This window comes from Carettochelys insculpta, chromosome 18 (genome assembly GCF_033958435.1).
Source record: "Carettochelys insculpta isolate YL-2023 chromosome 18, ASM3395843v1, whole genome shotgun sequence".
Lineage (NCBI taxonomy): Eukaryota > Metazoa > Chordata > Testudines > Carettochelyidae > Carettochelys > Carettochelys insculpta.
In genome coordinates this window covers 24,071,665-24,086,617 of record NC_134154.1, presented here as the reverse complement: position 1 = coordinate 24,086,617, position 14,953 = coordinate 24,071,665, and the positions used below count along the sequence as shown (strand labels likewise).

Here is a 14,953-nt window from a genome sequence, read left to right as displayed (position 1 = left end):
GCTGGAGGAACAAATGTTCCAGGAGGTTTTAATTGGTGCAGAAAAAGCAGAAACAGCTGGGGGGCGGTGAATGGGTTGTTTGCAGAGCTCAGCGGTAGAGCGCTCTGCTTCCCTGCAGGTCCCCTGGACATTTGGGGATTGCAGCATTTCTAGCGAGGAGCCCCCAGCAGGAAGGCGACTCAGTTGCAGGGGTGAATAGCCCAAACTGAGGTACATGAGGCTGGATTCTCTGTTCTAAGAGGAAGGGTTGGGTGCAGCTCCCTGATACAGAGCTGCCCAGCCTCGGTGCAAGTTGGAGCTGTGGCCACACGGGCTGGGGGCCGTGGAGCTCTGCCCGGCCTGACACCTCCCCAGCGGAAGATGGGTAGCAGGAGGTGCCTTGGCTCTGCCAAGTGGACTTAGCAGGCTGGGGGTGCAGGCTAGGATGGGGGTATTTTGTGCATCATTATGCACTGCCCCAGAACAGGAGAGACCAAGCCACAGAGGCACTTCTGTGCAGCACTTATTGAAAAAAGTTTTGAGACGGGAAGCTCTGTTAGAGCCGCACCCCAGGAAGGAGTTTCCTCTTGTTCCTTGGGCAGTGACGTTTCCACATGGAGGCTGAGCAGGGAGCGTCGTGATCTGTCATTCAGCAGCAGCAGGAGAGGAAGAATGGCATGAAACAGAGATGCACCTGCAGCAGGTCTGAGCTGTCTCCCAAACTTAGATCCACATCGAGATGTGGAACTTTGCTGATCAGGCCCATTTTGAGCAGGGGACCCCCCCACATGACAATTACCCCCTCGTCTCTGGCTCGCAACAGCGGGAGCAATAGAGGGAAGAGGGGAATAATTCAGATGGAAAAGATACAGAAGCAGGAGATAAAATTACCAGTGAAAGCATCTGCCATGTAAAGAGGCAGCCCTGGATGGCAGCACCAGATCAGCTTTCCTTGGGTCCGGGACCTCCAAAGGAGGTGTTGCGATGGGATGGCTACTGGCAGTGCCCAGGCACTGGCAGAGACTCAGCTGCATAAAGCAAGTCCTGATGTTGCAGCTGGAGAGGGAAAACGAAAGCAACCCCAGAAATATGGAAGGTGTCCTGGGGACGCGCCATGGGGCAAAACCAATGAGAGTCTGTCTGGGGCCTATTCCTGCACAGCCCTGCATGGGGGGAGGGGGGAACTGACATACCCTGGTCAGTTTGTGGGTTGATTTAAATGGATGTTGATGTCAAAGGCTCGACTAGTTGGGGATCTGCCCCCGCCCTTTGGAAATGAGCATCTGAGCTCTGCAAACTAAGCGAGGAAGAACCCATCCTTCCCAAGCCCTGTGGTGAACAGACCTTCTGGATAAGCAGTGGGTGCCCTGTGCTGCCCCAAGAAGGAAGAGGGACTGTACGTGGGAGTTGAAGGGCCTGGGAGGAGGTTGGGGGCAAATTCAGACCTCGTGCAACAGAGGGCAGTTCCATTGGTCAGATTCTCTTAGCGTGAACCCACAGTTATTCCATGGAAGTGAATGGAGTTACCCAGACTTTACCTCAGTCTAGCTAAACAAGTAAGCGATCGTGGAGCACCTTAAAGGCTAACGAAATGATTTATTGGGTAATGAGCTTTCGTGGGGCAGACCCGCTTCTTCAGGTGCTCCCTGACTGCTTGTTTGTTTTATGAGAATACAGACTAACACGGCTACCTCTCTGTTACTACTTTGTCTAGCCAGCCGCAGACTTTGGCTCCTTGTGAAGGAAAACCAATTTCCACCAGCAGTCTGACATGAGTTGGTGCTGTCCCTCCCCTCCGGCCTGCGTTCACATAACCCCAGGGTGCCTCAGAATTGATGTTGGCCGTAGCTCCAGTGCATGCTCAGGGATTGAATGCAGCGTGTGCCGTAAAGAACGCCAGCGGCTTTCTGCGGTGTCCTAACGCTTGATGTGCTTTTCTCTTCTCCCTACCCACATTTTTCCTGTAGATCCCTTACCTCCTTCTGAACTCTGCTGTGCCAGAGATGAGGCCTCGAATGTTCCCGGTGTTCTTCGGTGAAAGCATTGAGGTCAACCCTGAACCTGTGCAGGAAATTAGGTACATCTGGTGGGGTTTCTCCCTCTCCCGGTATGCTTGCTTCTGCAAAAAATTAAGGGTGTTTATCAATAGGGGTCACGGTGATTTTGTTGGGGGTGGAGGGGAGGAGGAGACGAGGGATTAATGCCTGAACTAAAATGAAACTGATGGAGTGGTGGAAGTGAGGGTGGTTCCGGGATTTGTAATAGGAGCTGGAGGTCTTAGAATATCAAATCCAGCCCCAGCCAGGGTAGAAAACCATTACCATCTGGATTGCTGTTTGGTGGCCAATGCAGAACAAGTTGGTGGTCTCAGTCCCATTCACAGTGGACGCAGATCAGAAGAAGCACTGTTGTAACTGGCATCTGTTTTTACTGGGGCGCGCAGCAGAGGGGCCAAGGTTAGATCTGTCTCCAGGGGGAAGTCTCTCCTCTGCCCCACAGGGTGGTCCTTCCAGCCCATGTCAGAGGCCTGTTGATAGTCAGTGCTGGGAGGCCTGCCTGGTCCCAGGGCGCTTCTTGCCAGCGTGGAATTCACTTTAAAAACACCCAAGGTGCATTTTCAGTATGTTACTCATCCAGTTTGTGGTAATAAGAGGGAGGTGGGGAAGGCAGAGGTTGTGAATACTACTCCCTCCGCTCCCTAACCCACATGAAGACCATCCCGGGAACGTGCCCCACTCAATCTCTGGTTACCCAGGAACAGCTGGCAGGCATGTTTTTACAACGATTACTCAGGAGCCTTGTCTTCTGCGCACCAAGAGGCTTGCTTGCTTACACACCCTGCTTTGCAAAATACATTAAGGCAGATCATGTTACACGTGCGGCATAATCCTTCTGGCTCCCTCCAGGGGGAAGGGACAGGGAGAAGAGGTAATTGATGTGCATACACCCAGCTTTTAATCTCTTTTCACCCAGCCGCAAATTCCTTACCTGCTGATTGCATTTGAAATGTTTGGAGCAGCAAGAAAATCCCCGAGAGCCCTGCAGGTCGGAGCTTTACTCAAACTATTTTTGTTCAGAGAGGGGGATCCGTGTTAGTCGGGATCGTCACAAAACAAAAAAGCAGTCCAGTAGCACTTTAAAGACTAACAAAATAATTTATTAGGTGATGGGCTTTTGTGGGACAGACCCACTTCTTCAGATCATAGCCATACCAGAACAGACCCGTGAAAGCTCATCACCTGACAAATTATATTGTTAGTCTTTAAAGTGCTCCAGGACTGTGGTTCTCCTTGATATTTGTATTATTTTGTGTAACTGTAGCACCTAGGAGGCCCAAGCAGGGATCAAGACCCCCTGGTGGGAAGTGTTATACGGACACAGAAGAAAAACAGAAAGTCTCTGTCCCAAAAGAGCATACAATGTAAGACTGTTAAGCTTGCAGGGCTCCCGGCTCGTGAGCCAGTGAAGAAGAGTGGGTGTGCAACGGACCATAGACAGAAGCTAGCAAGGACAGAAGAGCCATTGTTGATTTTTTGGTGTCTACTTTTTATCTGCACTGAATGGCAGGCAAGCCCCACTGTGCTCATTTGGCGTAGACTGTGAGAACCCGACCTCACAGCCCCTCCTGTTTGGGTTGGGAGTTGAGCCGTGGCAGGCGTTCCTGCAGAACTCAAACCATCAAGCAGTCTCCACCCGGTCCCCCAGGCCCTTGATTTATGGCCCGCTCAGGATTTCCTCTGCCCGCCTGACCCAGTTTTCTGAGGTTGTGCTGGGTCACTTCACGCCCTTTTCGCGCCAGTGCAGCTGAGCTGGGGGCACATGGTCTTGTGCTCTAGGTAACGCACACAAGGTTCCTGGGTAAATTGAGCTGCTCTTGCTCTAACCAGGGGAGTCTTTGCTCAAACACTCCATCAAGCCCCCTCCATCGCCCCTTAGTAATCACCTCCGCTCTGTTATTTTCTTGCCAGGCGAGGGGAGGAGCTGATACTGGTGCACAGCAGCGAGTGGAAGGCATCTGCCTTGGGGCCACCTAAGGGTCCCCATTAGAAGTACAGAAGCAATAGAGGCAGTTCACGTGCAGCGTTCATGTCCATTTCCCATGCTTACCAGCCAGTCCTGGTGCACTACCCCTAAGGGAGGGCTGCCTCTTTCCGGCACAGTGCCGGGGGAAGGTTGTGCGCTGCATGAAGACGATCTGTTCCCTCAGGCAGCATGATTTAAAAATCCAGGGAACCCATTGCCATCATGGCAGTGCTCCAAGTGGCTGGCCGCGGAAGTCCTGCCAGGATCATTGATGTGTTTGGGGTAGCTCCCAGGAGGCCAGCCCACCAGCCTGTGGAAAAGCAGGGGTAGGACATGGAGGCACTTGGATATCAGGAATCCCTGGCCAGGTTCAACCCCGCAGCCCCCGGCCAAGGCTCAACCCCAACTGTATCTCTGCTAGTCCTCTGCCCCCACTGGGCACCAGCAGGGCACACCCGCCAGCTAGTGGCCAACAGCTATGCCTTTTACTGCAGCCTCTGGGCGTGCTCCCCTGTGGAACTCAGACGAAAGGGATCTTGGCATAGGGCCGGGATAATCCTGGGTATGTTTACATCGCAAAGTTATTTTGGAATAACGGCCGCTATTTCAAAATAACTTTGCTAACATCTACACCACGCAGCCGCTAATTTGAAATAATTTGGAAATGGGGGGAGTCTTATTTCAAAATAGGTAAACCTTATTGTGTGAGGAATAGCGCTGATTTCAAAAGAGGGGCTGTGTAGATAGGGAATAGAGCCTATTTCAAAATAAGACGTAGTGTGCCCAATGGCTCTATTTCAAAATAGGCTCCATTGTGTGTAGACACACTATTTCAGAATCAGATTTGCTTACTCTGGGGCTTCCCTGTAGTGTAGCTGCATTATTCTGGAATAGTTTATTTCAGAATAACAACTCTGGAATAAGCTATGTCAAAATAACTTTGCTGGGTAGACATACCCCCAAAGACCAAGTAAGGAGCAGGGATGACCCTGCAAAACAACCAGACCAGAGCTGGGGAAAAGGGCCAGGACCCCATCTGCCTGTGCCAACCTCTCTGTGGCATGCGGCCATACTGCCCCCCCAGACACATACCCATGGGATCTGGGCTCATGGATTCACAACTACGCAGAACTACCCGGGGCTGGCTGAGTGGAAGGGACTGTTTCAAACCTGCTGCTGCTCTGCAACAGGGGGTTCTTCCACCCAGCCCTCACTAGAGCACTGGTTATTTTTGTTGGCCTGAAGACAAGAGCAGGTGAGCACAGAGCCCACCTGCCCTATGTACTCCCTTGGTTGCCTGACTTCTCGCTGCCCTTTTCAGATGCAACTCAGAGGTGAAATATGACTCAGAGAAACACTACAGGGATGACATCTTCTATGGCCCCATCCCCACCGTCACCGCCTACCGCGAGACCGTCATTGCTACGCCCAACTGCACCTGGCGAAACTACAAGTCACAGCTGATCTTTGAGCCCCGCCAGAAGCCCCTGCGATTCCAGAGCACGACCATCATCTTCCCCAAACGTGCCAAGAACGTTTACCGAACCACCCTCACCTACAGCCTGGGCTGCGCCAAGCGCTGGTTCGCATCCAGCGTGCAGCTGGAGCTCTGCGAGGAGACCAGCCCCTGTGTCATCTACAGCAAGACCCTTTAATCCGCCCATGGGGAGCTCCGATGACCACAAGGCTGCTTCCTTTGCTGGCCTCTCCGGACAAGCCGATTGGGCCAAAAGCCTGCATTGATGGCGACAGGCCCTTGATGACTAGCGTCTGGGTACGTGTGGTCTTCGATGTGTCACGACTGCTCTAAGAGGAGGCTCAGCGGAGATGCACTCTTTCTGGATTTGATCAGTGAGCTGCTGCCATCCATGGTGGGATGTGGCTGATGTTCGTGCTCTGGAATTTTATTTTATTTTTGATACATAACTATTTTGAATAGTATTTCAATGAAGTCAGATGGCAAAGGCCCCAGGTTTGCTGTTACCATGTGTTATAGCCCCACTTCCCAGCTCCCTGGGTTTTCCCTTGTCCAGTGTTTCTTAAACTTTTTAAGACCACGGACCACCAGACATAATTTTTCTTATGTGGAACACTTACGAACTTTTTCTTCAAAAAAAAAGGTTGTCAGACCAAAAAGGAAAAAAAACCAAACAAACAGTAACATATACAGCAAAAACAAAATGAAGTAATTTAATCAAGTACCTTAGCACTGAAGAAGTAACACTGTGTCTGGTTTTAAGAACAGAAAATCTGTACCATCAGTGTAGGATATCGAAAAGGTGTCAGATCCTCGCGGAACGCCTGCGAGTTGATCACGGAACACAGTTTAAGAAACGCTGCTCTGGCAGGTAGGTGCAACTTAGAAATGCCTTGAAGCTGATCCTGTGTGATAGGAGACCCACTGCAGGCTCCCCAGCTAGCTTCACGCAGCGGCCATCTACCTGCTTCTAGTGTTTAAACACAGAGAAGACGGTTATTTTATCCCATGCTGAATCCCTACCTGGAGGACGGCTCCAGGACAGTGTGGCCAAGATGACCACCAATTTAGCTTTTTTTCCCCTCGTTAAAAAAAAAAAGTCTCTTCAAACCAAGCAAGACCATCAAGCCAGCAAGGCATCAGCCTTTCCAACATGGGCGAGAGCCAAACTCGCATTTGAGACCCTTCTTCGGAGCCAGATGTTTACATGTCATAGCAAGATATCCCATCTCAGCTTTTAGGGGAGCTGAGAATGCACTGCTGCAGGAGAGATGTGCATTCTGAGGAGGGTGCAAGCAAGGGAAAATGGCAGAAATATCCATGAACAGGGATAAAATACAGAAGAGAGGAAAGTGCTGGTTCAGGAGTAACCTGGTTGTATGCAAGGGTGATTTACCACAACTGTGGAAACGAGGGGTAGGAGAATGTGCAGTAAAGAGCAGGCCCTCGAGGACCCAAGGTCTTTCCCTGTTATAGGAGAGGCTAAAGGCTGTGTCGATAATGCTGAACAGGACAGATGCTTCCAAAATGCAGCGGAATGGGCCTGCGGTTCATCCTCAGTCTGCTGAGTCCGGTAGCAGTGCACAATAGGAACAGTTCAGACAAGGACAGCGAAAGGAGCCACCATCTTCTCCTCCCTCAAGTTGGCTGTTTCCCATGGACCTGATCTTCAGCTGTATTAAACATGGAGGTGGGCAGCATTCAGAAGGTGCCAGCGGTCAGCCCCAGCCACCAGCTTCAGGCCTGGCTGAGCTCTGCCATCTACAGGCTCTTGGACATCGGGCGCTAGCAGATACTGTCTGAGTCCGACAGTGTATCTGTATCCCTGAGACAGATCTCTGCTCGTGGGAATGGATGACACCCCTTCCCCACCTCTTCTTCACAAATGATGGACTTGGCCCCCTAGTGGTTTATTTTTTTATGGGTGAAGCTGCACGAGGGAAGTTTGTGGCTCGTTTTTAAATGCTTCACTTTCACATGTCTCCAGCCCACAAGGAGACCGTCAGCTCCAGGGCTTCCACTGACAGGGTGTTGCACGGGAACGAGAAGGGCGAACAGCACTGCTCTGGCAGGCTCTGTTTGATGGCAGCAGTCCAGCCGTAGCATTGCTGTACTGCTCTGTTAAGTCTTCTTATTTCCCTCTGGAGATAACAAGCTACAGTGGGACAAGTGCAGCTCTGGATGGGAAAGGAAAGAAGGAAGTCGTGCCCATAGTTATGAAAAAGGAACCTGTCCAGCATTACCCACAAAGATTAGGTAATGTGCCTACAAGAGGGACTTTTCTGCTCACTAACTACAATAGTGTCCTTCTGCCCCATGCCAGCGCCCTTGCTGAGGTCATGATCCCCACTCCAAGTCTGGCCCATGAGGCCTCTTGGCTGAGGGCATCTTGTCATGCTGGGCCCTCTGCCCAGGCCCCTTCATTCTCTCCAGCTGCTCACTGCACCCCACTGTGACCCGCAAATCAACAGTGTGTCAGTAAATCACAATACCTGTGTGAGGGGATACGAAGGTGACACAGGAACCCAGAGCTGTTATTGCTTTGAGAATACAGACCCAAGGGGCTGGGATTGTCAATGGAGACCAAAGGAATTAGACCCCTAACTCTCACTGGACGTGCATGGGATTTAGACCCCTCTGATAAAATTCTGAACAGCACCTAAGTACCATACGAGGCTAAGCTTCATTTTCAAAGGAGACTTGGGATCAGAGCCACAAAGAGATTTAGGCACCTGATGCCCCAGAGAATTAGGCACTTAAATATATTTGAGGATCTGCGCCTTGGGCACTTAGGAATTTGAGTCTTATTTAAAATCCATCAAATTAAGGTGCCTGTGTAGCTATGGCCCTGTGGAAAGGGGGACTTAGACACACTTGAAAACTTTACCCTTAACTCCTGCAGCCTTTTTAACTTGTTTTCCATTGTGGGGGAGGGGTGCCAAAAATACTACAGTGCCATGGTTCGGTCTCAGGGCAGCCTAGCACTTCAGTACGAATTCCCAGCCAGAGAGTTCACTACACAAAAGACCTAGCGAGGCAGCTGTGTGTGTAGTTGCCTGATTGGCACACACGGTCGCAGGGCTTGGTCTCAGATTATGCACGCGCTTAACACAGGTTTGAAAAGCTGGTTGGTTGCTGGAGCTGTACAACGAGGTGACGGTTCAGAAGAATAGGGGGCACTGTGCATCGGCAAGAGGAAACGCTTCTGCAGATGAAACTCACGCTAACCCTTCCACAGGGATTATCTCCCCTTATTCTCCACTACAGGACTAGGCCCTTACAGCACCTGGCTTTTATTGAACTTGTCAAAAGGCCCTCACCAACTCCCAGTGAAATCAGACAGTCCTCTCCTCCTGAGCTCAGTGGGAGTCAGATCTGTTTTAGCCATGTTTATTGTTTGCTAGTTTAATTCTCTCTTGCAAAGCAATGACATCAGTTACAGCCTAGACTTCCCATACAGCACGTTCTTACACCCAGGTTAGTGCCCTATAATGTCGATGCAACAAACCAAGTCACTTCTGTTTGAAATTTGTCCCTTTGGGCATTTATACCCAAATACAGCCCAGATACTAGGAGAACCACTGACTTTGCCAGGCTTCTAATTTGCTGCTGTGTCGGTGTGTAAATCACCAATGTGCTTGTGATAGAAGCAGCCATGTCTGGCCTTCCTACATACTGCTTTTTTCTCTGTTCATAAGCCAGTACTTGTGGCCCATTTACACGTTGCCAAGAGTCAGCAGTGCTGCAAACAAAGCTCCCTTCCTGGGTTGGAGAACAATAACTGTTACATCTCTACTTCAACACCATCAATTGGATTCTAGGTTTGCTATGTCAATCAGAAAAGGCTAATTTCTTTCCAATTAAATTTCCTGCCAGCAACAAATAAAGGTCTTATTTGTTATGTTTTGTGCATTTAAAGGGGCTGTATCTCATTTCAGAGAGCTCTCTTTTTTTAGTGGGATATAATTAATTTTCAACAGAGCATTATACATTTATTTTTCTACCGTTCCAGGCTGTTAATCTAGAGTGATTAAATGTAGCTTTGAAGGTGCATTTCCCCAAACAGTTACTTACTAATGTCACCCAAGCTTTTGAGCTTTTTTTGACCTGCTTGTTTTCCATCATGCTGTGAGCCCAATGAGTAGAACTGGTCAACATTTTTCTTTTAAACTTTGCTTCCTGCAATACAAACCGGTCTTTGTTTCAAAACCAGAAACGTCTGCAAAAGGCTGCCAGTTTTTCTAAAATGTTCTGCTTGGCCATCACAACCAGAAATTTGGAAATTTCAATATTTTTACATTTCAAGAGGCTTGTTTTCCTCTTTACTATTTTCTCACAGGATGGAATAGACTGAATGTTGATGTGGCTTTTTTTTTGTTTTCTATAAACCCTTCGCTGCTTTATAGCATTCTGAAAGAGAGTAGGACAAAAGGAGAATGAAGACAGGCTCTGGGCATCTCTGATTTTATTGCATTTAGTGGCAAAATGAGAAACTCTCCCCAGACTAAACAGTGAAACATCTATGACTTTTAATTCAAGGTTCTGAAATTGTCCAAAGTCTATTTTGCAAAACATTTTTCTTGAAAAGGTCAGTCGTTTTGTTGAAAGCATTTTTCCCTTTTTTTGACCCGCTCAACATAGCAGCTTTCCTGAGGGTGAAATAGCCTCAGATTCATGGTCGAAGTCCATACTTTACAAATTTGTGGGGAAAAAAGGGATTAGTATTTGATTGTGGCATTTCAGGGCAGGCATGTCTGTGTTACTTACTATTTATGTTGACTGTGTCTTGCAAAAAGCGATATATGAAAAGGCAGCTAGAGGAAGAGTCAGTAAAAATCTATGTAAAGTGAATTAAAGATTAAATGACACATGAATCTGATATGAATGTTGCAGCGTCAGTATGTGAACGTCACTAACTAGGCTATTCAGCTGTTTTCGGTCTTTTTGGACATCCTACCTGTAGTGACACAAAGGAGTGTTTTCTTTTCTTGGGGATGAGGAACAGAAAGAATCCCCTTTTACTTACACTCCTCCACCTGGCTGAAAACAGCGACTAACAGAATTTGGCCTGAAGCCCCAGATCCTACACCTAGCTCAACTCAGTACTGAAGCTTGCTCTTGCAAAGCCAGGTACACAATGTGTCTTTCAAGGCCACTGAAGGCCTTGGAAAGACACATTGCTTTTCGCAGGTGTCAGCTCAGGTCATAGGCAATTGTCAGGGGGATTTTCAAATGCTTTCTGTGTGGACCTAACTCTGCTCCCACCCAAGTCAGTGAGAGCTGGACCTCTATTGGTGTCACTGGGAGCAATGTTAGGGCCAAGCCTGTTCGTGTCTAAAATGCCCTTCTGCTAACAGTTGATCCCTGTTACTTTAAAAGCATTAGAATGCCCTCTCTTCTCCAGCACCACGCATGCCAACAATTCCATCGGCCAAGCCACCTAATGCTTTCTCTCTTGGGAACCCTGAGCTGCAGATGGAACTGAAAGATGTTTGAGGGTTAGAGAAGTGGTTCACACTCCTGCATGTGTTGTATTTCTATTTTTATAATTCTAGTACTCTAAGTGCCTGTAAAGTACTTTACTGTTGTATATGTGGTGATCTGGTACTTCACAATACGCTTTTATTTTTGTATTTTTTTTCCTCTCCACAATAATCCCTTCCTGTTCAACTCATCAATAATTTAAGAAAACAAATGTATATATCTTAATAAAAAGCAGACAGCAGAATGCTCACCCGTCTGGCTTTTGCTTCCTCTTCAATACACGACCACTTGTGAATCAGCAGCCAGCCTTGTATAAGTACTATAGAACTGGATGAGACTTTCTTATGAGACTTCTATTGGCCGTCTTCTCTCTACTGCAGTTGGGTAAGGACGTCCTGTGAGTATGTTGTCAATAAAACGGCTATCCAAACTTTCTTTTGATTTGAAAATGTTGGGATGGAAACAGAGGGGGTGACTAGAAGATACATTTCAGCAGTTCCTTAAGACACTCCACCCAGTAAAGTTGGTGAAACACAATCTACAGGAGTTCATTGTTAAATAACTGGATATTAGACTATGAGGGAGAAAGGCCCTTGTGATTTGAGTGGGCGTGGTGATGCTCAGGAGTGCTGGTGTATCTGGCTCAGCTGCAGACTTCCTGCATGACCTTGGATAAAGTGTGGGAATCAATAGGGCCTGCTGGTCCCATTTCAGTTGTGCCTCAGAGACTTAGGACCCTTTGTCCCTCGTCCAAAACAGAGAGGCACTTAGGAACTTGACACCTTTAAAGTCAACAGGGTGTAAACTCCTAAATTCATAGAGGACAAGACCTTCACTGGCTATTAGCCAAGAAGGTCAGGGACACAATCCCTTGTGCTCCTAAATCTCCAACCGCCAGATGTTTCTGGCACTGGCCACTTTCTGAAGACAGGACACTGGGATCCCTTACAAATGTGGGTGGAACCATCCTAATTCTTCTCTGCTTTACAAGGATGTATAGCACTTTGAGATCCCCCGATGGAAATCATTAGATCTAAAGTGCAAAGGATTATTATTATGGTAGGTTATAGACTTGGGACCAAATACACACAGGTCACACTTGTGTCACAACCAAGTCAGAAGCAGCCCGGTTGCTATTCTGCAGCTAAGTGCATGGAAGCAATGTAACGCAAGCCATTCGAGTGGCTCTATTGATAGGTTAATGCACTTATAGCTGCTAGAGGTGGAAGAGAGCTATTAGGAGGGCACTGAGACATCCTTCTGCCAATGCAGGACTGCTCCCTATTGGCTGTTTTTAAGAGCTCATAGGATCACTCAATTAAAATGTTAATCGCTTCAGAGTCATGGTTCTGGGTTTTGTTTTTGCCACTCACTCTCTCACAAAACTCAAGGAACTTACAGTATGAAGTGGGATGCTGGAAAATCCTTTGGAAACACAATGGGATGAGCTCACGTGGATTTCCGTCCACTGCAGCCTCTCCATTTAAAGCATTTTTGCCCCATTTGCCCACTGTGCTGGTTCCTTAGTCCCATGGGCAGAACCTCAAATCTTATGTTCATCCAAACCATCCTCTCCTCCTCTCTACAGCCTCCCTCTTCTCCCACCAGCACAAACGTGGGGTTCATTTGCCAGCCATGTACTCACCTGGGACTGACGGAGGATGGCGTGGGGGTGGCTGGTGCCAGGAAGAGGTGACTGAACGGCTCTGTTGAGGGGAAGGATGTTGACCCAGCCTTTGCCGACAGAGCAGAGGAGCAGTAGGAAAGATGCTGGGGAACTAGTTTGATGAGACCTGTCAGTGTGCAAAACAAGCCTGCTGAGGTACCTCTGGGAGACAAGCCTGAGATTGCTCGTCAGAGGCCTCCCACAAGGAACCAAGTGCAGCCCTAAAGCGACAGCCTGTCCAGCTACACCTCAACCGCCATCACCGGCGCTGAGTCTGCCCTTCAGCCTACGGGAGGCAGCGCGGCCAGTCAGCGCACGGAACCGGAATGTTCTTCTCATTCTGTCAGTCACTCTTGTCTGCAGGCTGAAAAGGTGACCTGACCCCATCCACCAGTAACAACTCAAGCCCCCTCGTTACAGTGCTGGAGGGGGGTTGGCACAGGACAGAAATCATCCCAGAAAACACGTTGCTTTCCCACTCGTGCTTACAGGTTTGCACGCTCTAATTTATTTATAATAAATTATATATATGTAATATAAAAATAAATAAATAACATTTATTACTCTAGATTGCAGCGTCATTGCTCAGGTCCTCAACTCAAATAATTTTGGAGTTTCTTCATTTAAACCATTGCTGTGGGATGAGGATGAGGGGTTTGGCGGACAGGCTGCCCCATAGAGACAGGACCACCCCAGCCCTCTCTGAGACGTGCCTACCCATGGCTGCTGCAACTGCAGAGGGCACAGCTAGAGGAGGACTATTTGTCTCCCAGCTGGGGCATGGACACACAGACAGACAAACTCTCTGAAATGTATAGTAGCTAGCTGTCCCTTTCTCCACCCCTGCTCCCTGCTGCCCCAGTGGAGTTACAGCTGCTGTGGTCTCTATCTCTGGGCCCTCTCTGCCTTCCTATGGTCATTGCATAGTATAACTGTCCCTGCTAGCAGAGCCCTCCTTTTCCATGGTTTGAGAAACAATCACATTCCAGGCACATGCCATTGTCCTGGCACAACCAAACCATTACTTTGCTTTAAGCTATGATGTGAGGAAGCTGCATACCAGAGTTGGTGGTCCTCACTCTTACTATTCAAGCAGCGACGCAGACAGATAGACCTGCAGACAAACTCTCTCAAATATATAATAGATTACTGGTAGTACAATATTTCCCAACAGCTCCAATGGAGGTCACAGTCTTGTGCTAGGGGTGTTGTACAAACTCACAGTGAGAGGTAGTCTTTGCCCCGAAGAGCTGACAAGCTAACTAGGCAAGATGGCCAAAGGACAGAATGGTAAACTGAGGCACCAAAATAAGCTATTTTCCCCAGTTCACCCAGCAAGCCTGCCAAAGACGTGGGAAATAGAGCTCATGTCTGCTGACTCCATAGTCATTCCACCACACTGCCTCATGCTGGGACTTTCAACTAATGTTTGCAAAGGCCCTAAGAGCCACAGATAAAACGAGAGCGTACCAGATGCTCTGTCTCATCTGTTAAGATGTTCTCAAGCACTTTTAGTCCAGGCCAATTTTAAATGATTCAAATAAAGGGGTTTCTACTGCTTCCCTCAGGGGACTGTTTCCCAATCAGAGATTTCACTGTTCTGAAATGTTCCCAGTTGTTCCATCTATTTTTCCCTTTGCCTAACTCATCTCATCACACCTGACTGGATAACTGTAGGTCCAACCTACTAATTCCTCTCTCATCATTTTTCTGGGTGCCTTTCAAATACTGTGGGATAATGCTGATCACACATTTTAACCTGGTCCAGAGCCAGGAATTACTACACAATAGGCAAGTTTTACAACTTGTTTTACAAGGCAGCCTCACTTTAATACTTTTCCTCAAGGTCAAGGACGATGCATTACTTGGGTTAGGGAATCAAAATCCTGCCTAACTCTGAAGTTAGTTGAAAAGACAAAGCTGAAAGTGTCAGATTCACATCAAGAAAGCACAGCCAGTGTGCTCCAAGCCCGAGGACATCTGTAAGGAGATTACTGTCTTAACCCTTATGGACAAGGCATGTAGGATTTAATAGGAATGAAACCAATGGGTATCAACTAAAGAACTGTTAAAACGCATAGAAGTGAAGGGAGAAGGATACCAAATGCAATGGAGCTCTTTGTCCATTCAGTTTGATAGGATGGTGATCATTTTCTTTTTCCACACACGTGTTTGGTGAGCTACCCACCAGAAAAAATCCCCTCCCTTTGCTCTAACAGACAGAATAGAAATTGAACCTAATAATATGGAGAGGATGGCAGATTTGAAAAAGGCAGAACTACCTAGACAGTGGGCTGGTTGTGACTCAAAAGCAATTAAAATAT

At 48.1% G+C, this 14,953-nt stretch overlaps 1 protein-coding gene across 3 annotated transcripts in view; it reads left to right on the top strand.

Moving 5' to 3' along the window:
- Positions 1–13,099, top strand: part of RFLNA (refilin A) — a 34,755-nt gene extending 21,656 nt beyond the window's left edge. For 2 of the 3 annotated variants that reach the window (XM_075012873.1, XM_075012874.1), the window contains 3 exons: positions 1,947–2,056; positions 5,324–11,347; positions 12,552–13,099. In XM_075012873.1, coding sequence (XP_074868974.1) covers positions 1,947–2,056; positions 5,324–5,657 — 444 coding nt within the window. In that variant the 3' untranslated portion in view covers positions 5,658–11,347; positions 12,552–13,099. Of the gene's footprint in view, positions 1–1,946; positions 2,087–5,323; positions 11,348–12,551 lie in introns of all 3 variants that reach the window. The other variant, XM_075012872.1, reaches the window with a different exon arrangement.
- Positions 13,100–14,953: the final 1,854 nt, after the last annotated feature.